We start from the raw sequence: 24663 nt of genomic DNA, 5'->3' as shown, positions 1-24663 counted from the left end.
TTACATAAAACGAACATAACTTACACACGTACATAAATATCAGAATGGCTGACCGGCATACCGAAAATAAAAACGTCCAAAAAATTTTAATTTCACTAATGGTTTTTTTATTTTTTCAATTAGCGATATATTAAAAGTTCACTACGAATGGAACATCTCGTTTTGAAGTCTGTTAAAAGAAAAACTGCTAAGCACCTGTCATTTTTGTAAATACTTTGACATTGGCAAAATCAATGCCAAAGGCGTTGGAGCCAAATTATCTAAAAGAAGAAGAAGAAAAGAAAAACTGACAAGTGTGCTCAGTGCGAGTTACTTAACTGCTCGATCGCGTATAAGTTAAAAATTAAAATTTGCGTAATCACTGGTGGTAGGACCTCTTGTGAGCCCGCGCGGGTGGGTACCACCACCCCGCCTATTTCTGCCGTGAAGCTGTAATGCGTTTCGGTTCGAAGGGTGGAGCAGCCGTTGTAACTATAATTGAGACCTTAGAACTTATATCTCAAGGTGGGTGGCGCATTTACGTTGTGGATGTCTATGGGCTCCAGTAACCACTTAACAACAGGTGGGCTGTGAGCTCGTCCAACCATCTAAGCAATAAATAAAAAACTTAACTCAAATTTGTAAGGAGTTGGAACGTTTGTCTACGTTTTCCGCTAGGGGCGCTGTTTCAACTCCATACAAATTTGAGTTAACTTTTACGCTATCGAGAACGTTAAAGAACTCGCACTAAGCACACAGACCCCAACTAAATCTAGACTAGATAATAACTAGCCACAATGACGAAGTATTAGTGGTAAGACGTCCTCTGTGCCCAGTAGGTACCAGTAGGTAGATAGGTATTGAGCCCGTGTGAAGGGTAGTTGAGCAGCTATACTATAAAACCGAGATTTAGATGTCTCAAGGTGGGTGGCGGCATTAATATCTATATATTAATACGTGAAGCAAAAACTTTGTATCCCTTTTTACGAAAATTGCGCGGACGGAGGAGCATGAAATTTTCCACACTTATAGAGAATATAGAGAAGAAGTGCACAATGCTAATATTTTTTTAAATAATGCATAAAAGATACATTAAATCAATAAAGAAAACATTACACACACTACATACCATGTATTTGACGCACACACGCATGCATAATATTTATTGTCACACTTTTGTTCTTGACGTCTGTTCTTAAATTGAGATTAAATATTGTTTGTCTTCGTTAATATTTTTATAGTGTAGTCTTGGCGAAATTTGTGATTATAGAAGTATAAAATACAGTCACAATAGTGTAAAAACTTACAATTCCAATTAATTATAGTCGAATTTCGACTACTGCGGGACCTCTAGTTGTTGTTAACTACGGGCTCCGGTAACCATTTAACACCAGATGTACCGTGAGCTCGTCCACTCATCTAAGCAATTAAAACATCAAACTGTATCCACAGTGCGCTTCCAGAGGTCTTTTTTGCCACGTACCATCCGGCTTTGGAATGAGCTCCCCTCCACGGTGTTTCCCGAGCGCTATGACATATTATTATCCTTCTTCAAACGAGGCTTGTGGAGAGTACTTAAAGGTAGGCAGCGGCTTGACTCTGCCCCTGGCATTGTTGAAGTCCATGGGCGACGGTAACCACTTTCACTGGTGGTAGGACCTATTGGGAGTCCGCACGGGTAGGTACCACCACCCCGCCTATTTCCGCCGTGAAGAAGTAATGCGTTTCGGTTCGAAGGGTGGGGTAGCCGTTGTAACTATACTGAGATCTTAGAACTTATATCTCGAGGTGGGTGGCGCATTTACGTTGTAGATGTCTATGGGCTCCAGTAACCACTTTAAGTGTTAATAACACCAGGCTGTGAGCTCGTCCATCCTTCTAAGCAATAAAAAAAAAAACACTCACCATCAGGTGGGCCGTATGCTCGTCTGCCTACAAGGGCAAAAAAAACAGTGCAATGACCAATTACTTGAGTATTAACATTTAAATCGTTTTATTCAATTTAACGTTTATTGTCTACTAGCGGTCCGCTCCGGCTCCGCTCGGGTCTTTAACAAAAATTTCAACGATATTTGACGTTGTTTTATTGTTTTAAATAAAAGAACACTTATTGCGGCACAACTATAATAGTTAGACATATGCTGTCGCGATACTTTTTGTAAATAATAATGTGTTCTACAAAGTCGTAGTACATTATTTTATTCTATAGTCAATAAATTTCGCAGGGCACGCGATGTTAAGAATATTTTAGGTATTTTTTTTTTAAACCTTGCGTTACATTATTGGAGTTTTAGTAAGGATCCCTAATTTTTTTCAAAAAAGATTATAGTCTATGCCACTCGGGAATAGTGTAGCTTCCAAACAGTGAAAGAATTTTTTAAATCGCTTCATTAGTTTCGGAGCCTATTCAAACAAACAAACAAATCTTTCCTCTTTATAGTATTATAGTATAGAAGTATAGATATTGCACAATAGATTTAATTTTATTCCGTCTGGTAAACCTGACAGACGGAATAAAAAAAAATCGATTTTGCAAAAAGCAATTAGGCGAAGTGCAAATGTATCATCAGATCTCATTCCAAATGCAATGATGGCACGTGGTCGTATTCTGCTGTTTATGGACTCCAAGAATCTCCAACTGATGAATTCTGATGATGAGACCTATGAGTCGACTATTATCAAAGCCGGCAATCTGACTTTTGGACAATTATTGGTAAATCAGAAAAACGAATTATTGACTTTGTATTCCATTGGCAGTCACAAAACTCTTCGGAACGACATCTTAGATAAATAACAGGTTAACTATTAACCTTTATTTAATGCAGGTTTTGAACCGTATTCTTTGAAGGAGACGATTATATTCAAATCAATCTGTATTGACATATCAATAACATTTTTTTGTCCAAATGCACAGATTGCCACCTTTGATAATAGACGACTCATATAAGACTTTATCGTTCCGTAGCCTAGAAGTACCCACAAACGAAATACGTCGATACATTAACACGGCATGAGGCGTTTAGCATAATAGCTTTTTAATATGACAGATATCTATATATTATGTATATATTAATACGTGAAACAAAAACTTTGTATCCCTTTTTACGAAAATTGCGCGGACGGAGGAGTATGAAATTTTCCACACTTATACAGAATATAGAGAAGAAGTGCACAATACTAATATATTTTTAAAATAATGCATAAAAGATACATTAAATCAATAAAGAAAACATTACACACACTACATACCATGTGTTTGACGCACACACGCATGCATACTATTTATTGTGCAACTTTTGTTCTTGACGTCTGTTGTCAAATTGCGAATAGATTAAATATTGTTTGTCTTTGTTAATATTTTTTATAGTGTAGTCTTTGCGAAATTAGTGATTATAGAAGTATAAAATACAATCATAATAGTGTACAAACTTACAATTCCAATTAATTATAGTCGAATTTCGACTACTGCGGGACCTCTAGTAGCTTTTTAATATGACAGCTATATTATTTATTGCTTTATCGGGCTGACGATTATACGGCCCACGTTATGGGCGCATCGATGCTCACGGATATAACTCAGATAGACACGACATAGCCTATTGTTTTTGGAATCTCAAATGTCTGAGGAAGGACATGTCATAGCGTTGGGGGGACGCCGTGGTCGGGAGCTAATTCCAAGGTCTTGTGGGAAACTCATTGTGGATGAGCTCACATCCTGCCAGTTTTAGCGGTAGGCAGCGGCTTGGCACTGCCCCTGGCATTTCTGAAGTCCATGGGCAACGATAACCACTCACCATCAGGTGGGCCGTATTCTCGTCTGCCTACATGGGCAATAAAAAAAATTTTGTTACAGGAGTCCATTGACATCTACAACGTAAATGCCGCCATCCACCTTGAAACATTCGTTCTAAGGTCTCAGTATAGTTACAACGGCTGCTCCACCCTTCAAACCGAAACGCATTACTGGTTTAGGGCAGAAATAGGCAGGGCGGTGGTACCTACCCGCGCGGATTCACAAGAGGTCCTACCACTAGTGTCGTGTCGCATGCAACTCTTCAAATCACTCACGCATAGAGAACTAAAGTCCCTCCGTAGACCCAAAAATTAAGTTGATTAATCTACAATCGAAGACGTGCTTTCAAGTTCAGCTTATATATCGACGCTTGAAAGGCAAAAGCGACTAAGCGACAATAACTGCTTTGTACATAAATGATAGGCAATAACCATATTCGATGCGCAAAAAATATATATTTCTAGGTCTATTAAAATCATTTCAATCCTACAGCTACTAGCTAGATTCTACTACAGCTAGATTCGTTAAAATAGAATTTTTTTCAGGTATTTCAACTTTAAATTAGTCTACTGTAAAGTTCACGCATTGTCGCTTAGTCACGTTTGCCTTTCAAGCGTCAATATGCTTTATGATTAAACGCTAATACCTAACCTAACGGTTTAGGCAGCGGCTTGGCTCTGGCCCTGGCATTGCTGAAGTCCACGGGCGACGGTAACCACTCACCATCAGGTGGGCCGTATGCTCGTCTGTCTACAAGGCTAATAAAAAAAAACCACCTAATTTAAATTCCAAAAAAATACAACCATAAAAGAAATTATATTGAAAATTAATTTTCATTTAATAATTTAAAATTCTGATAGTCTATCTTTTATAACGATTCTTTTTTTCTAAATATGTGTTCATTAATACTCGTAACAAAACTCATTATTTTTAATTATAATCTTATTAATCGACTCGTAAATCGTAAATTATTATATCGTCAACGCTTTCACTAAAGTACATAGTTACATGCTAGTCAAAAATTTTATGTTATCATAGGAAATCGTTAGTAAATTTCTATACACTAGTGGCCCCGCAGTAGTCGAGATTCGACTATAATTAATTGAAATTATAAGTTTAAACATTATTATGGTTCTATTGTCAAATACTATTATATTTCGATAATATAATCACAGTTTTCGCCAAAACTGCACTACAGATCAATAATATTAAAGACAAACAATATTAATCTATTTTCAATTAGACCACAGACTTTAAACAATAACAAAAGTTTCCCAATTGACAGTAAACAAAGAGTATATTTTTATGTATGTGTTGTGTCAAATACATGGTAGTGTGTGTAATGTTTTCTTTATTGATTTAAAGTATCTAATATGCATTATTTAAAAAAAAAAATTAGCATTGTGCATTTCTTCTCTGTATTCTGTATAAGTGTGGGAAATTTCATACTCCTCCGTCCGCGCAATTTTCGTAAAAAGGGGTACAAAGTTTTTGCTTCACGTATTAATATATCGTTAATAAATTTCTATACATATGTTTTTGTATTAAACTAAGAAATGAAATAAAAAATAAAAATACAGGACGTATTTTTTGAAAAAAAATTCTCACGTTTTTTTTTTAAATATATAATTTCAAATATCTCAATACGGTTTCCTGTATCAATAATGTTGGATACGGCTCTCGGAATGACTTTAAAATATTATACGACTTATTTCGACGAATATATTTATATATTTTTTATTTATTACAACATTACGAATCTAGTTTTTTCGTTTCATTCCGGTAATGGGAGAGCGGGCTGGTTCTTATCTCTAAAGCCGGTTAAAATTCAAGAAACTGCACGTCTGAGACATTAAATAAATCAGTCATAAATAAATTAAAAATTAAATTATAATTATTATAGAAAATAAACTTTAGAAATCGTTCACGGGTTCGAGATATTTCGTGTCTGAGCGTATTGACTTTTCGCCAGTATCCTAGTTTTTTTTTTTAATGCATTGATGGGTGGACGAGCTCACAGCGCACCTGGTGGTAAGTGGTTACCGGAGCCCATAGACATCTATAACGTAAATGCCGCCACCCACCTTGATATATGAGTTCTAAGGTCTCAGTATAGTTACAACGGCTACCCCACCCTGCAAAGCGAAAGGCATTACTATTTCATAGGCGGGATGGTGGTTATGCCCAATCTTCCCACTGCCGACTGAGTTTCTCGCCGGATCTTCTCAGCGGGTGGCGATTCGGAAGCATTGGTAAATTTGGCCAAACATCAGAAAAGGTAGGAAAAAGACCTACTCGTGTCTGCTTATAAGAACCCCTAATTAATTCACTCAGGACGTGTCTCTTGTTGCCCCCGAGTTAACTCACGTCCTATCTGGACCCGAATGCCCCACCATCTCGGGACATAGGGTCATTACATCACAAATCCCCCCACTCCTTGAAGTCGGGGAGCGTGATTGCAAAAATATCCAGGACATTGGTAATCGCCTCTATTGGAAATTTGGTATTAATATGTGCATTCAGCGTCGCGTATTTTAAGCGTAAAAAAATACATGTTCCCATGTCCTGGAACATACCGATTCTAGATTGATATGACAATGACAATGGCCATAAATAGTGTTTACGCGTTTTATGATTATAAACGGAAGGGTTATCTTTCTCGGAGAACTTAGGACAGTATTTCAGAGGGGCAGGAGAGGATTGGAGGGTTCGTCTCAAACTATTTCAACCTTCAAGTGACCTATTGGGGAAACTGGAGCTGAAGTCGTCGTGGCCTAACGGATAAGACGTCCGGTGCATTCGTGTTGAAGTGATGCACCGGTGTTCGAATCCCGCAGGCGGGTACCAATTTTTCTAATGAAATACGTACTCAACAATTGTTCACGATTGACTTCCACGGTGAAGGAATAACATCGTGTAATAAAAATCAAACCCGCAAAATTATAATTTGCGTAATTACTGGTGGTAGGACCTCTTGTGAGTCCGCGCGGGTGGGTACCACTACCCTGCCTATTTCTGCCGTGAAGCAGTAATGCGTTTCGGTTTGAAGGGTAGGGCAGCCGTTGTAACTATACTTGAGACCTTAGAACTTGTATCTCAAGGTGGGTGGCGCATTTACGTTGTGGATGTCTATGGGCTCCAGTAACCACTTAACTCCCGGTGGGCTGTGAGCTCGTCCACCCACATAAGCAATAAAAAAAAAATTAAAATTTTTTTTTACCTGGAATTGTTTGACCAGTTCCCGTTACTATTGTACCATGACATGCGGAGTTCACTGAGTTGATCCTCAGCGTATTTGTATCTTGAAATTCGAAATCGACCCGACCTTGCTTCTAAGGCACTATTATATAAACATTCACTACAAAACTAAATTATTACCTCGTTCGATAGATACCTAGTGTTGTTAGCTTTCTGAATCGCGCTATGGTTATATTACATCGGTTAATGTGAAAATGCATTTTCCGGTCGAAACCGTCGCTCGCTACGAAGGGCTCGGCGAGTAACCTAATTCACAGACACAGAGTACAGACCATTGAGTTTCTCGCCGGATCTTCTCAGTGGGTCGCGTTTCCGATCCGGTGGTAGATTCTGCGAAGCACTGCTCTTGCTTGGGTTAATGTTAGCAACGTCGTCAGGTTTGATCCCCGTGAGCTCACCTACTAGTTCCGTGAATCTAGAATAACCCTTAGAGGTTACTAGAATAGGTAGGATAAAAAAAGTAGTAAGCGCGCGGTCATAATAGACCAGGTACAAATGTAACAGTATCATTGACATTGCCAAGGCTGGCGCACTCTGCACCATATATAAAGCTGCCTCTGTACGGAGATGACAATTCAATAGGTTTCGCTGACATAGCCTTGAGAGGCTATCAGCTTAGGCCGAAAATAAAAAGCATTTCCAAAGTCCTGTAGACGACGATTTCACAGACATAGAACCTATTTTTTTTAATTCCAATTTTACATTAGCATTAGATTTCAAATTTTTTCCGCACGAGTAGAGCCCCAAAAAAAAGTCTGGCTTTTACAGAAATACCACTACTAGTAATGGCGGCTAGAAATTGCTTACCAAGTGTGTTAGCGTTCGAGGGGATTCGATCATTGCAACACGCGTATCTTTGCATAAGTAGCCCGATAGGCCATTACCATCGTAAATCAAGAAGACCAAACAAGACCTTAACGGAATTTTATTACAATTTTTTAAATGCTAAACGTCTAACAAGCAAAGGGAACCAAAATGCCAAAAGCTAAGCCGGTTCGTTTGCATGTGGGTGCTCTTAGCGCACACACGCATCTTATAAATAAAACACATTGATTATATTATTAACTTTCAAAATATGTGAGTGTGTGTACACGTTATTATTATTGGATGCGTTTATGCAAAAACCAGTCACGAGCTCAAAATTTTGTAATGCATTTCCTTGCTGTTTAAGGATGGATGGGAGCATTTTCTTGTTGCTGTGGTCACAACGGCGTCTAATCTTGAGCCGTGAGGTCGAACTTTTTATAAATTGTCCCCCAACGTTTGCCTTTAGTAGGCAAACGTTGGGGGACAATTGGCGTAGATAACGCTTGTGGATTCGCAGTGCCACTAACATTATTTCAAACACAACACGCTTCCTGCCCGGAAACACCGCGTGTGCCCAGACTTTTTCGACGCGCAGTCGTTATGCCCAACCGCCCTGCCCATTTCTACCGCAGTAACGCGTTACGGTTCGAAGGGCGGGACAGCCATTGTACTTACAAACAGACTTGGGACTCGCGTTTCAAGGTGAATTAATGGCGTATTTACGGATGTAATCCGGTAACCACTTGGCCGTGAGAATCATTTTTAACTTCGCCCATTTCGGTTCTCGATTGTGAGACTTCGACGAAACACGAGATCAGTGTGTTTAGTGCGAATTTTTTTAACGTTCTCGACAGCGTAAAAGTTAACTCAAATTTGTATGGAATTGGAACGTTTGCCTACGTTTGCCGCTAGGGGCGCTGTTCCAACTCCATACAAATCAGAGTTAACTTTTACGCGATCGAGAACGTTAAAAAACTCGCACTAAATACGCCGGTACATTGTCCATTTGGCGGATCATTTCTACAATTTAGTGTTCAAGTGATCTTAAAAACGGTATTCGTTACCAACTCGTGCCCAATTAATACAAAATATTTTATCGCGGCACGCCCCGGCATTACGCATTTATGAAATACGATACACATTCGCGAACAATTAAAAAAAAAAAAAAAAAAAGTGACGTTTTTAATTGATGACACCTCGCGATTAATATGGCGCGTATACATACATACGCCTGCCGCGGGAGCATCGGTCGAGACAGGCTCATCGTGAATTTGGAAAATAATACGTTGCTAGTGGTTCCATATACAGAAAGTTTCGTTAATAAATAATGGTTAGCGATCAATCTAATGGAAGATAATTTATAGTTGCAGTAGCCATGATATATTGAAGTGTCAAATTTTTTTTACTGTATTATCGTTGATGTGCCTTCAAAACTCCTTGATATTGCAAAATGCGCGTCCCAGCCTTGAGACATGAGGTCGAAGATGCAGTTTTGTTGTAGCAACAAAAAAAGCGGTGCGATTATTATCAACATCGACTACTGGCTGTTTGATCGTATGTCTTGGTTAATTTACTTTTTTTTTTTTTTTTGTTTATGCTTCAGAGTTTCGATTTTAATGCATTTTCTAAGTGTCTCATGAAAATATGTAAAGTTCATCTGGTTTTATTTTTAAATACGGCCAAACTGACCATAATTATTATATCGACCGTGATCATTGATGAGCACTCTCAAAATTTTAATCTAACTGTACAAGTAAAATGTGTAGTCAATAAATTACGCGCGCTTTCGGATATATTCGATTTGTTTGACTAATAGCATAAAATAGAGTATAATTTGAATGATTTCGTTGCTTAAAAACATAAAAATGAAGAGTTGACATCGATTATTTTACATAAATTATAATAAATTTCACATTTCCTACACTGAAAATGAATGAAACATTCTATCAATCGATTATTTTTATAGTTATCTCATTATCTGTGTAAGTTTTTGCTTTATCTTCTATCTTTATTCACACGAATAAAAAAATTTGGAACATCCAATATACAAGACAGTTTTATTGTTAAGAACAATGTATCTATCAATAAGCGATCATCGAGTAAAACCAGAATATTATGGAGCAAGCAAAGACATTTAGATATAATAAAATATTGAAGTGCCACTGATAAACTCATTAAATACATACAGAAAAAGGTAAATTTACAAAACTAATTTGATTTTAAAAGTGTCTTAATTTTAATAATTATCATTAAGAACTTATTGTCATCAGGCGAATCACATTGTTAGAAGCATGTCTGTTGCTTGAAAATATTGGCTCTAGATTATGGATCAATAAAAAAAATTAGTAGATACAACAGACAAAAAAAGTAATGAGACATTGATTATTTTAAAATATTCTAAAGTAGATTGTTTATTCTTCAAACCTTTTGCTTTACACTATCTTTTTTTTTTTGTTATATATATTTTTATTTACATAAAGTACATACTGAAAGTTATCTTTTAAATTGATTAGGTATATCAGAAAGTGAGTCTTACATTTGAATTTTTATTCAATTGCTAATCTCAGTTACATAAATATTTTCGTATTTATCAAATAATTTAAAATTTATATCAAGTGGATTCGTGCAAGAGTATTTTAAATGCTGTATAAAATTTTGATCAATTAAAAAAAAAAAGAAACTGTACTTATTAGCAATGATTAAATTGAAGAATGAAATTATTTTCATTGATTAAAGATTTGGAATAACTAGAAAACAAATTCGCCTGTAACAAAAGTAGCTTGAAAACTTACCTGCATTTTCGCTCGTATTTAGTCCTAAAATACACACGCACGATTTTCAAACGACGCGACAAAATTATAAGCTTGCCAGTCACTGATTATTTTTTTTCGGATTTACATTTTTATATTACTAGTTTTAGATAGTAATGCGCGGTTAACGTTATTTATCAAACGGTTTAGAGCCAATCGTGAGTTTTAAACGTGAATTTTGGTACTAATGAAGATAACAAAACAATCACGAGATAAGTAAAGAATATTTTTTTTTTAGTTGCTGTTCAAATGCTTACTGACTTCTTATTCGGACAGGCGAGTAATGTATGCGGTGCCGAGCGTATAGTAATAAAATTATACACCGCATAGCGTCAAATTACGCGTCTCCCGCTTTTAGTTAAAAGGTTAACAGGCAATTGACTACACTTTTTTTTAATCAGTTAAAAATACAGCGACAAAATCGGCCTATTAGCGTTTTACGTGCACTTACCGATGCTAGCGGGTCGTACTCCACCTTTCCCGGAGTGCGTGGGCTCTTATTTTCATCTTGTTCACGTAATACTACAATATGAAGAATTAATATTTTGGTATCAAAATGCAAGGAGGTAAAAAAAATATACGAAGAGCACTGTTACATTACAACTGTCAAAACTGAACTTCACTCAAGTACTTGTGCCAAATGATCATAGACAAGGTTAAGGTTTATAAATAGACATTGTTGCTGCTACTCGACAACAGATGGCAGTGCGCGCTGCACTGTGCTGAATTATGTTTAGGATTTTTTTATTTAACCGAAAGTAGGGATTGGGTGAGGGAATGGAGAAGTTAGATTGGGATTTAAGGAAGAGATACTACTTCAATGTAGATATAGCAGAGAAGTACTAAAATTTCTCCAGAAGGTTGTCTATTAGTACTTATTGGTAGTATTGGGAGTCCGTACGGATAGGTACCGCCATTTATGCTCATTTATACCGCGAAGCAGTCATTTGTTTTGTTTAAAAGGGCAGTACAGTCGCTATGCAATATAATTACGATTTCGCCCTTAAGTGTAACGATACGTGGTGACGTTTTGTTGTCTCTCAGCGGGCTTCTGTCGTCATTTAGTTCTGCGTCAGCCGCGAGTTCGTTGACCCGTTTAGTGCAATTTACAAAATACATAATATCTATTTAATACTCTCTTCGGTTTCAGCGAGTCGTAGACACAAATAAAACTATTGTTAGACTTAACTTTATTACATTACATTTACTATTGTCGTTAATTAGTTCTGACGTTTTGAATTATTTTATGTTTAACTTTTTTTGCCACGGAATCTGCTCAGGGCAAACTTAGTGTTTTAAGTATTTACAGAAGCCTATATATATCAATAACCTAAACGCCGCCACTTTCAGATATGAGTTCTAAGTTTTCAGTTTAACAATACAACGGCTGCCCCGCCCTCCAAACCGAAACGCGTTACTGCTTCGCGGCAGAAATGGGCAGGGCGTCGGTACCTACCCGTGCAGACTCACAAATCAAATCAAATAAAAAAAAAATTATTCAACATAAATGAAAATACATACTTGTTGAACATCAAACGAAAGAACTACACGACGCACTACAAGACGTCCTACCACCAGTAATTAGGCAAATTTTGCGAGTTTGATTTTTATACACGATGTTATTCTTTCACCGTGGAAGTCAATCGTGAACATTAGTTGAGTACGTGTTTTAGTTGCCCTGAGCATGGATCGGCAGGTGATCTGAAGTCGTCGTGGCCTGAAGGATAAGAGACCTGGTGCATTCGTATCGATCGATGCGAGCGTGTGCGTATTCAAATCCGGCAGACGGTGGTACATATTTTTCTGATGATATACTAAACACTTATGAAAAAATCTAAATTGACGCCTGTGGGCTTTTTTTTCTTATTGCTAAGACGGATGGCGAGCTCACGGCCCACCTTGTGCTAAGTGGTTACCGGAGCCCATAGATATCTACAACGTAAATGCCGCCATCCACCTTGAGACATGAGTTCAAAGGTCTCAGTATAGTTACAACGGCTGCTCCACCCTTCAAACCGAAACGCATTACTGCTTCACGGCAGAAAAAGGCGGGGCGGTGGTGCGGATTCACAAGATCCTATCACCAGTACCAATATTTCGCTTAACCCGCGACATTCATCTTTGTAATTAAAGGTCCGTTTCATTTGACATTAGCGTCAAAAGCTCAAAGCTTTAAATTGAACTTCAGTGAAGTTTACCGCATTCAAATAGTTAACTAAGTTTTTTATTATTAATTTTAACTTTATTGTTTGAACTTTAACCTTAATTTTAACCTTCAAATGGTTTCGCCTTTCCGTTCGATTTTTTTTCTTGCATTTCTTCTATTCTACGATATAACAACGATCGATTAAGCCATTTTTTTTATTGCTTAGAAGGGTGGACGAGCTCACAGCCCACCTGGTGTTAAGTGGTTACTGGAGGTCATAGATATCTACAACGTAGACGCGCAACCCACCTTGATATACAACTTCTAAGGTCTCAGTATAGTTACAACAGCTGCCCCGCCCTTCAAACCGAAACGCATTACTGCTTCACGGCAGAAAATAGGCAGGGCGGTGGTACCTATCCGCGCGGACTCAGAAGAGGTCCTACCAACAGTAATTACGCAAATTATAATTTTGCGGGTTTGATTTCTATTACACAATGTTATTCCTTCACCGTGGAAGTCAATCGTGAACATTTGTTGAGTACGTATTTCATTAGAAAAATTGGTACCCGCCTGCGGGATTCGAACACCGGTGCATCGCTCGATACGTATGCACCGGACGTCTTATCCTTTAGGCCACGACGACTTCAAAATTCGACGATTTCTTCTTGTGCGTCACGAAAATATTTGTAACAAGCTTAAATCCAGAGACAATGCAGTGATAAATCTGTTACAAAGCGAACCTGGTTCTAACAAGGAAAGGTCTGGTTTCCATCGCCGTACTATTCGTGTTCTATGCTAAACGGCTAACGATACCATCATTATTGTCTATGGCTCGGTAACGTTCCAATTTCAAAATGCAGATCGATCGTCGAGAAAGACGTGGAGTCGCGCTTAAAATAGTTTTTATAATTTTTTAATAATAATTTATTTTACAAGTACATTTTTTAATAAGCAATTGTTGGATCGGTATAATCTATACTAATATATAAATCTACAGTGGTTTTACGGATGTTCCGTTATAACTACTGAACCATGCATCCGATTGACTTGAAACTCGGTATCCATCTAGAAAATACATGTACTCAATGGATAGGATAATATTTATATGAGTGTTGGACTCCCTACACCAGTTGCGGGGGCGTTAATGATGAGAATCTTTGTGGGGGTGAGAAATAATAATAGGCAACCAGAACTAGGCAAACGTTGGGGGACAATGCCTCTCAAACTACATTTAGAACAGCGTTTCTCAATCTGTGATACGATAAGCCCCGGGGATACGCTGCTTCGATTGGGGGTACGTGAAAATTACATTGGTAATGTCGGGAACACTGAGAAATTATAACTTATATGAACATTGTTATAATGATTATATTAACAATTTTTAATTTTAAATCTAATCTTATAACTAATAGCTTAATATATAGAATTCGACCGATCGATAGATCTTAAGAGAAACTAGACCCATTTTTCGGAACAAGCATGGACGTATCAGGGAACGGGGTATTGATAAACAAAAGTTTTATTAAAGGGGACGAGAAAAGGTTGAGAAGCGCTGCCTTAGAAGATTAGACCTGGTTTTCGAGTCAAGTAAGTACCTACCAATGGCCTTATCGTCCGCACCAAATATTCTAGTTAAGAAACTTAATAATAATTCGTAATATAATTTACCTGTCAGACATGATAGATACGTTAAAATCAATATAACATACGTTCATTTTTATCTCGTAGATAACGCTTGTGGATTCGCAGTGCCACTAACATTATTTCAAACACAACACGCTTCCTGCCCGGAAACACCGCGTGTGCCCAGACTTTTTCGACGCGCAGTCGTTATGCCCAACCGCCCTGCCCATTTCTACCGCAGTAACGCGTTACGGTTCGAAGGGCGGGACAGCCATTGTACTTACAAACAGACTTGGGACTCGCGTTTCAAGGTGAATTAATGGCGTATTTACGGATGTAATCCGGTAACCACTTGGCCGTGAGAATCATTTTTAACTTCGCCCATTTCGGTTCTCGATTGTGAGACTTCGACGAAACACGAGATCAGTGTGTTTAGTGCGAATTTTTTTAACGTTCTCGACAGCGTAAAAGTTAACTCAAATTTGTATGGAATTGGAACGTTTGCCTACGTTTGCCGCTAGGGGCGCTGTTCCAACTCCATACAAATCAGAGTTAACTTTTACGCGATCTAGAACGTTAAAAAACTCGCACTAAATACGCCGGTACATTGTCCATTTGGCGGATCATTTCTACAATTTAGTGTTCAAGTGATCTTAAAAACGGTATTCGTTACCAACTCGTGCCCAATTAATACAAAATATTTTATCGCGGCACGCCCCGGCATTACGCATTTATGAAATACGATACACATTCGCGAACAATTAAAAAAAAAAAAAAAAAAAGTGACGTTTTTAATTGATGACACCTCGCGATTAATATGGCGCGTATACATACATACGCCTGCCGCGGGAGCATCGGTCGAGACAGGCTCATCGTGAATTTGGAAAATAATACGTTGCTAGTGGTTCCATATACAGAAAGTTTCGTTAATAAATAATGGTTAGCGATCAATCTAATGGAAGATAATTTATAGTTGCAGTAGCCATGATATATTGAAGTGTCAAATTTTTTTTACTGTATTATCGTTGATGTGCCTTCAAAACTCCTTGATATTGCAAAATGCGCGTCCCAGCCTTGAGACATGAGGTCGAAGATGCAGTTTTGTTGTAGCAACAAAAAAAGCGGTGCGATTATTATCAACATCGACTACTGGCTGTTTGATCGTATGTCTTGGTTAATTTACTTTTTTTTTTTTTTTGTTTATGCTTCAGAGTTTCGATTTTAATGCATTTTCTAAGTGTCTCATGAAAATATGTAAAGTTCATCTGGTTTTATTTTTAAATACGGCCAAACTGACCGTAATTATTATATCGACCGTGATCATTGATGAGCACTCTCAAAATTTTAATCTAACTGTACAAGTAAAATGTGTAGTCAATAAATTACGCGCGCTTTCGGATATATTCGATTTGTTTGACTAATAGCATAAAATAGAGTATAATTTGAATGATTTCGTTGCTTAAAAACATAAAAATGAAGAGTTGACATCGATTATTTTACATAAATTATAATAAATTTCACATTTCCTACACTGAAAATGAATGAAACATTCTATCAATCGATTATTTTTATAGTTATCTCATTATCTGTGTAAGTTTTTGCTTTATCTTCTATCTTTATTCACACGAATAAAAAAATTTGGAACATCCAATATACAAGACAGTTTTATTGTTAAGAACAATGTATCTATCAATAAGCGATCATCGAGTAAAACCAGAATATTATGGAGCAAGCAAAGACATTTAGATATAATAAAATATTGAAGTGCCACTGATAAACTCATTAAATACATACAGAAAAAGGTAAATTTACAAAACTAATTTGATTTTAAAAGTGTCTTAATTTTAATAATTATCATTAAGAACTTATTGTCATCAGGCGAATCACATTGTTAGAAGCATGTCTGTTGCTTGAAAATATTGGCTCTAGATTATGGATCAATAAAAAAAATTAGTAGATACAACAGACAAAAAAAGTAATGAGACATTGATTATTTTAAAATATTCTAAAGTAGATTGTTTATTCTTCAAACCTTTTGCTTTACACTATCTTTTTTTTTTTGTTATATATATTTTTATTTACATAAAGTACATACTGAAAGTTATCTTTTAAATTGATTAGGTATATCAGAAAGTGAGTCTTACATTTGAATTTTTATTCAATTGCTAATCTCAGTTACATAAATATTTTCGTATTTATCAAATAATTTAAAATTTATATCAAGTGGATTCGTGCAAGAGTATTTTAAATGCTGTATAAAATTTTGATCAATTAAAAAAAAAAAGAAACTGTACTTATTAGCAATGATTAAATTGAAGAATGAAATTATTTTCATTGATTAAAGATTTGGAATAACTAGAAAACAAATTCGCCTGTAACAAAAGTAGCTTGAAAACTTACCTGCATTTTCGCTCGTATTTAGTCCTAAAATACACACGCACGATTTTCAAACGACGCGACAAAATTATAAGCTTGCCAGTCACTGATTATTTTTTTTCGGATTTACATTTTTATATTACTAGTTTTAGATAGTAATGCGCGGTTAACGTTATTTATCAAACGGTTTAGAGCCAATCGTGAGTTTTAAACGTGAATTTTGGTACTAATGAAGATAACAAAACAATCACGAGATAAGTAAAGAATATTTTTTTTTTAGTTGCTGTTCAAATGCTTACTGACTTCTTATTCGGACAGGCGAGTAATGTATGCGGTGCCGAGCGTATAGTAATAAAATTATACACCGCATAGCGTCAAATTACGCGTCTCCCGCTTTTAGTTAAAAGGTTAACAGGCAATTGACTACACTTTTTTTTAATCAGTTAAAAATACAGCGACAAAATCGGCCTATTAGCGTTTTACGTGCACTTACCGATGCTAGCGGGTCGTACTCCACCTTTCCCGGAGTGCGTGGGCTCTTATTTTCATCTTGTTCACGTAATACTACAATATGAAGAATTAATATTTTGGTATCAAAATGCAAGGAGGTAAAAAAAATATACGAAGAGCACTGTTACATTACAACTGTCAAAACTGAACTTCACTCAAGTACTTGTGCCAAATGATCATAGACAAGGTTAAGGTTTATAAATAGACATTGTTGCTGCTACTCGACAACAGATGGCAGTGCGCGCTGCACTGTGCTGAATTATGTTTAGGATTTTTTTATTTAACCGAAAGTAGGGATTGGGTGAGGGAATGGAGAAGTTAGATTGGGATTTAAGGAAGAGATACTACTTCAATGTAGATATAGCAGAGAAGTACTAAAATTTCTCCAGAAGGTTGTCTATTAGTACTTATTGGTAGTATTGGGAGTCCGTACGGGTAGGTACCGCCATTTATGCTCATTTATACCGCGAAGCAGTCATTTGTTTTGTTTAAAAGGGCAGTACAGTCGCTATGCAATATAATTACGATTTCGCCCTTAAGTGTAACGATACGTGGTGACGTTTTGTTGTCTCTCAGCGGGCTTCTGTCGTCATTTAGTTCTGCGTCAGCCGCGAGTTCGTTGACCCGTTTAGTGCAATTTACAAAATACATAATATCTATTTAATACTCTCTTCGGTTTCAGCGAGTCGTAGACACAAATAAAACTATTGTTAGACTTAACTTTATTACATTACATTTACTATTGTCGTTAATTAGTTCTGACGTTTTGAATTATTTTATGTTTAACTTTTTTTGCCACGGAATCTGCTCAGGGCAAACTTAGTGTTTTAAGTATTTACAGAAGCCTATATATATCAATAACCTAAACGCCGCCACTTTCAGATATGAGTTCTAAGTTTTCAGTTTAACAATACAACGGCTGCCCCGCCCTCCAAACCGAAACGCGTTACTGCTTCGCGGCAGAAATGGGCAGGGCGTCGGTACCTACCCGTGCAGACTCACAAATCAAATCAAATAAAAAAAAAATTATTCAACATAAATGAAAATACATACTTGTTGAACATCAAACGAAAGAACTACACGACGCACTACAAGACGTCCTACCACCAGTAATTAGGCAAATTTTGCGAGTTTGATTTTTATACACGATGTTATTCTTTCACCGTGGAAGTCAATCGTGAACATTAGTTGAGTACGTGTTTTAGTTGCCCTGAGCATGGATCGGCAGGTGATCTGAAGTCGTCGTGGCCTGAAGGATAAGAGACCTGGTGCATTCGTATCGATCGATGCGAGCGTGTGCGTATTCAAATCCGGCAGACGGTGGTACATATTTTTCTGATGATATACTAAACACTTATGAAAAAATCTAAATTGACGCCTGTGGGCTTTTTTTTCTTATTGCTAAGACGGATGGCGAGCTCACGGCCCACCTTGTGCTAAGTGGTTACCGGAGCCCATAGATATCTACAACGTAAATGCCGCCATCCACCTTGAGACATGAGTTCAAAGGTCTCAGTATAGTTACAACGGCTGCTCCACCCTTCAAACCGAAACGCATTACTGCTTCACGGCAGAAAAAGGCGGGGCGGTGGTGCGGATTCACAAGATCCTATCACCAGTACCAATATTTCGCTTAACCCGCGACATTCATCTTTGTAATTAAAGGTCCGTTTCATTTGACATTAGCGTCAAAAGCTCAAAGCTTTAAATTGAACTTCAGTGAAGTTTACCGCATTCAAATAGTTAACTAAGTTTTTTATTATTAATTTTAACTTTATTGTTTGAACTTTAACCTTAATTTTAACCTTCAAATGGTTTCGCCTTTCCGTTCGATTTTTTTTCTTGCATTTCTTCTATTCTACGATATAACAACGATCGATTAAGCCATTTTTTTTATTGCTTAGAAGGGTGGACGAGCTCACAGCCCACCTGGTGTTAAGTGGTTACTGGAGGTCATAGATATCTACAACGTAGACGCGCAACCCACCTTGATATACAACTTCTAAGGTCTCAGTATAGTTACAACAGCTGCCCCGCCCTTCAAACCGAAACGCATTACTGCTTCACGGCAGAAAATAGGCAGGGCGGTGGTACCTATCCGCGCGGACTCAGAAGAGGTCCTACCAACAGTAATTACGCAAATTATAATTTTGCGGGTTTGATTTCTATTACACAATGTTATTCCTTCACCGTGGAAGTCAATCGTGAACATTTGTTGAGTACGTATTTCATTAGAAAAATTGGTACCCGCCTGCGGGATTCGAACACCGGTGCATCGCTCGATACGTATGCACCGGACGTCTTATCCTTTAGGCCACGACGACTTCAAAATTCGACGATTTCTTCTTGTGCGTCACGAAAATATTTGTAACAAGCTTAAATCCAGAGACAATGCAGTGATAAATCTGTTACAAAGCGAACCTGGTTCTAACAAGGAAAGGTCTGGTTTCCATCGCCGTACTATTCGTGTTCTATGCTAAACGGCTAACGATACCATCATTATTGTCTATGGCTCGGTAACGTTCCAATTTCAAAATGCAGATCGATCGTCGAGAAAGACGTGGAGTCGCGCTTAAAATAGTTTTTATAATTTTTTAATAATAATTTATTTTACAAGTACATTTTTTAATAAGCAATTGTTGGATCGGTATAATCTATACTAATATATAAATCTACAGTGGTTTTACGGATGTTCCGTTATAACTACTGAACCATGCATCCGATTGACTTGAAACTCGGTATCCATCTAGAAAATACATGTACTCAATGGATAGGATAATATTTATATGAGTGTTGGACTCCCTACACCAGTTGCGGGGGCGTTAATGATGAGAATCTTTGTGGGGGTGAGAAATAATAATGTTAATTTTAAATGCCCAGCGAAGCGGACGGGTACAGCTAGTTGTGCTTATGTTTGTTCGTATGTAACGTAATCTTTGAATGTCATTTCCATCGACTTCAAGACGTTGGATTAACTTGAAAATCAAACACGCACACGCATTAAGGACCGATGACAAAATAATAATTTATAATATTATAATAATTTTTACCGGTGGTAGGACCTCTTGTGAGTCCGCGCGGGTAGGTACCACCGCCCTGCCTATTTCTGCCGTGAAGCAGTAATGCGTTTCGGTTTGAAGGGTGGGGCAGCCGTTGTAACTATACTGAGATCTTAGAACTTATATCTCAAGGTGGGTGGCGCATTTACGTTGTAGATGTCCATGGGCTCCAGTAACCACTTAACATCAGGTGGGCTGTGAGCTCGTCCACCCAACTAAGCAATAAAAAAAATAAAAAATAATTCCGATCTAATATACTGACCGGTATTAACAGGATAAAATAAAAGATGAAATTAATTGTTATTTCGGTTTGCTTTTTAACATATTCTTATTGTTATTAAACATGCTATACTGGAGTTTGCATTAAATTTATATATCTTTGATTAAACTCAAAATGTATCGATTCCATGCGCGATAATAATTTATTATTAACGATAATTTATTAATATATTCCTTTTAATACTATATAACTATTATATGTATGTATGTATGTATTTATGTATGTATGTATATACTTTTTGTAACTTAATATAAATTTCATTGCACCTACCACTATTCACTCTGCACTACCTTTGGTTGACTGGTAGAGAATGCCTTAGGCATTAAGTCCGCCAATGTAAATTTTACATGAAGTGTAATAAATAAATAAAATAAATAATGGATCATTAAATTCGGTATGTTTATTGGATACAAAAAGTGTTTGTATTAATAAATGGTTAAGTGTGTCCATGACCCATCTGGCTCCAAGAGGGCCCAAGAGCACAGATTTAATCGAAGAAGCACTGTCCAAGCATCTCTTCAAAACAGAACGTACTACGCGACAGAAGTTGTACTTGAAAGTAGTTTAGCCATGAAGCATGCAGCCGAAGCAAAGAGATGTAGGCAGCGGCCTGGTTCTGGCCCTGGCATTGCTGAGGTCCATGGGGACGGTAGCCACTCACCATTAGGTGGGCCGTATGCTCATCTGCCTACAAGGGCAATAAAAAAAAACATAGTACATACATCCACCTGTATGTGCAATTTTTTTCAGGGATTTTATGACTTGGTAACTAAGACCTTTAAGTCATGTCATGATAGGATGTGAAATGAAATAAAATGAAATGAAGATGATTCATTTGAGACATTAATCAATTGGGATGAAATTAAGTGAAATGTGATGAAATAATAATATAGTCCCAGTAAAATGGTCACTAACAGAAATTTTTTCAGTGGACTTTTTAGAGGATCTCAAGAAGTTACGTCCAGCGGCTTTGTTTCATTTTCCGACATTTGTGCACTTTCACAGATACTAAACAATTAATAAACCACCGTTATTACACATTTAAACCTGAAGAAACACTAAATAGACAAATTAAAATAAATCACACAACTTCACTCCTCGCGTTCCCGCCAAAAAGGCCTGTATGTGCAAGAATCGCGACCACAGAAAAAAAAATCTACAGCAATTATCTTCTCTACAGCTCTCCTTGTTCCTCACAATAAATAAACAAGAAAAAATAAATACAATCATGGCGGCCTTGTACCGAACAAATTGCTTCAATGACGATGCATTAAAATCCCAAATAATGTTATTTACATATTGTTTTGTCACTTTCAATTTTATTATTGTATTGGTGTTAGGTTAGTTTTTTTGTTTTATTTGGCGATCGACTTCGTTTGGCTCGCGGGTTTGGCTGTTACGTTGTTGGAATGAATTGACGAAGTCAAAGATGTTTTTATTAGAACGTATTTATAATAGTGAGTTGGAACTTTTTGGCGGGAACGCGAGGAGCGATGTTATGTGAATTATTTTATTCTGTCTATTTAGTGTTTCTTCGGTTTTAAATGTGTAATAACGATGGTTTATTAACTGTTTAATATCTGTGAAAGTGCACAAACGTGGGAAAATGAAACAAAGCCGCTGGACGTAGCTTCTAGGGATCTTCCAAAAAGTCCACTGAATATCTCATTATGTAAATGACCACCATTTTACTGAGATTATAATATATTTCATCATATATCATCTCATTTCTAAATCTAATTCGTTTTTAATCATTTATGTTATGTCGCGATTAGTTTCCTTCGTATTTTTTATTACTCATAAACTGTAAATAATAATAAAAAGGCCAATTATAAAAAAAATATTACTTTGACGCTGGCTAATGCACAAACCGTGCCGGAGCTAAATATTAAAGAAGAAGAAGAATAGTGAGTTGAGACACCCGACATTCCCGCGACAACGAACCTGTGTTTAAAAATATATAACATGATAATCTAATAATCTTTACGAATATATAATGTAATAAAGAGATAGAAGAAGAATAACGAAAATATAAGATGATATAAAAAAAAAATTAAATTCGACGGGTGAAAGGCTTAAGCGACATGTCGCTTATTACGCGACATTTATCTTTGTAATGAAAGGTCCGTTTTATTTGGTACTAGCTGACCCGGCAGACTTCGTAGTGCCTCAATCGATAAATAAAAGACACATCAAGGGGACACATCAAAGGAAAAACAAAATTGTTTGTTTTTATATAATTCCGAGCTTTTTTATATTTTCTCACCTTTTAAACCTTCCCTGGACTTTCACGAATAATTCAAGACCAAAATTAGCCAAGTCGGTCGAGCCGTTCTCGAGTTTTAGCGAGACTAACGAACAGCAATTCATTTTTATATAGATTAGCATTAACAGTTCGATGTTTTTAATTGAACTTCAATTAAGCTTACCCCATCATTACTGGTGGTAGGACCTCTTGTGAGTCCGCGCGGGTAGGTACCACCACCCTACCTATTTCTACCGTGAAGCAATAACGCGTTTCGGTTTGTAGGGTGGGGCAGCCGTTGTAACTATACTGAGACCTTAGAACTTATATCTCAAGGTGTGTGGCGCATTTACGTTATAGATGTCTATGGGCTCCAGTAACCACTAAACACTAGGTGTTATTGTCTGTGTTTATTGTCAAACTTTTGTTATTGCTTAAAGTCTGTGATCAAATTGAGAATAGATTATTTGTCTATAGTGTAATATTGGCAAAATCTGATAGTAAATGCCAATAGAACCTAAGAACCCAAGAAATAATAATGTTCAAACTTATAATTTCGAATAATAATTATTAATAAGTAACAAAAATCACAAACAAACAAACCACCAAAAATATTTGTAGCTACGATATATATATTTTTTAAAATACAGATAACATCTAACCGTTTGTTTGGTAATTTGGCGCGATTATCTATGCCCCATTGTCTATTTGCCGAGTCACAGAGGGAGGAACGCCGATAATAAGAATCTTCACACTTACTATCGGTTTGTATTTATGCTTTACGATATTGATAGGTGCGTTTTTAGTAAGTCTGTAGGTAGCATTGGATTTTTGGGAAAATTAGCCGTTATTGGATTGTTTCTTACGAAAGTCTTCCGAAGGAAGTTATCGTCATCGTGGCCTAAAGGATAAAGCCTTCGTCAAACAGAACACGTACTTAGCGCCGCGTACTTAACGTCGCGCTCTTCAAATTGACTAGATGAGTCTAACGCTCCTTGACGCAACGCATGCAAAAGTATTAAGAAATCGAGTGATTCAGATGTGGCATTGTATAAGCATGGGTATTTTCTAACTATTTCTATCAATTTTTCGGGCATTATCTAGTATTTTAATACACATTCACTCGGACGCTAAAATAAAATTTGTAAAAAATCACAACGCCTGACGTCAAAGCGTCCTAACGCCGCGACAGAGCGCTGCGTACTTATAGCGCTGGGGCTCTGTTTTAGACGGTATGTTACCATAGTAGTACAACACATCTCGGCGTCATAGCGCTGCGTCAGTTTAGCGCTCTGACGCGCGCTAATTACGCGTTCTGTTTGACGAAGCCTTAAGACGTCCCGTGCATTCGTGTTGAGCGATGCACCGGTGTTTCAAATCCCAGGCGGGTACCAATTTTTCTATTGAAATCCGTGCTCGACAAATGTTCACGATCGACTTCCACTGTGAAGGAATAACATCGAGTAATAAAAATCAAACCCGCAAAATTACAATTTGCGTAATTACTGTTGGTAGGACCTCTTGTGAGTACGCGCGGGTAGGTACCACCACCCTGCCTATTTCTGCCGTGAAGGGTTTCGGTTTGAAGGGTGGGGCAGCCGTTGTAACTATACTGAGACTTTAGAACTTATATCTCAAGGTGGGTGGCGCGTTTACGTTGTAGACGTCTATGGGCTCCAGTAACCACTTAACACCAGGTGGGCTGTGAGCCCGTCCACACATATAAGCAATAAAAAATATATTGAAAGATGCGTTTTTAGTAAGTCTGTAGGTA

General features: G+C 37.1%; 1 protein-coding gene across 4 annotated transcripts in view; it reads right to left on the bottom strand.

Annotated features, from left to right (window-relative positions):
- The window catches only part of LOC101739914 (uncharacterized), a 51351-nt gene extending 40079 nt beyond the window's left edge, over positions 1-11272 (bottom strand). Inside the window, exon 1 of one of the 4 annotated variants that reach the window (XM_062671735.1) lies at positions 11099-11272. Coding sequence is in view for 2 of the 4 variants with exons in the window: in XM_021347183.3 (XP_021202858.1) it covers positions 10630-10635 (6 nt within the window). In the remaining 2 variants the exon portion in view is untranslated. Of the gene's footprint in view, positions 1-10629; positions 11057-11098 lie in introns of those variants that run through there. The other 3 variants (XM_021347184.3, XM_021347183.3, XM_012689420.4) reach the window with 3 other exon arrangements.
- Positions 11273-24663: the final 13391 nt, after the last annotated feature.

The sequence above is a fragment of the Bombyx mori genome, chromosome 2 (assembly GCF_030269925.1).
Source record: "Bombyx mori chromosome 2, ASM3026992v2".
Lineage (NCBI taxonomy): Eukaryota > Metazoa > Arthropoda > Insecta > Lepidoptera > Bombycidae > Bombyx > Bombyx mori.
This window is presented reverse-complemented; position numbering and strand designations above follow the sequence as displayed.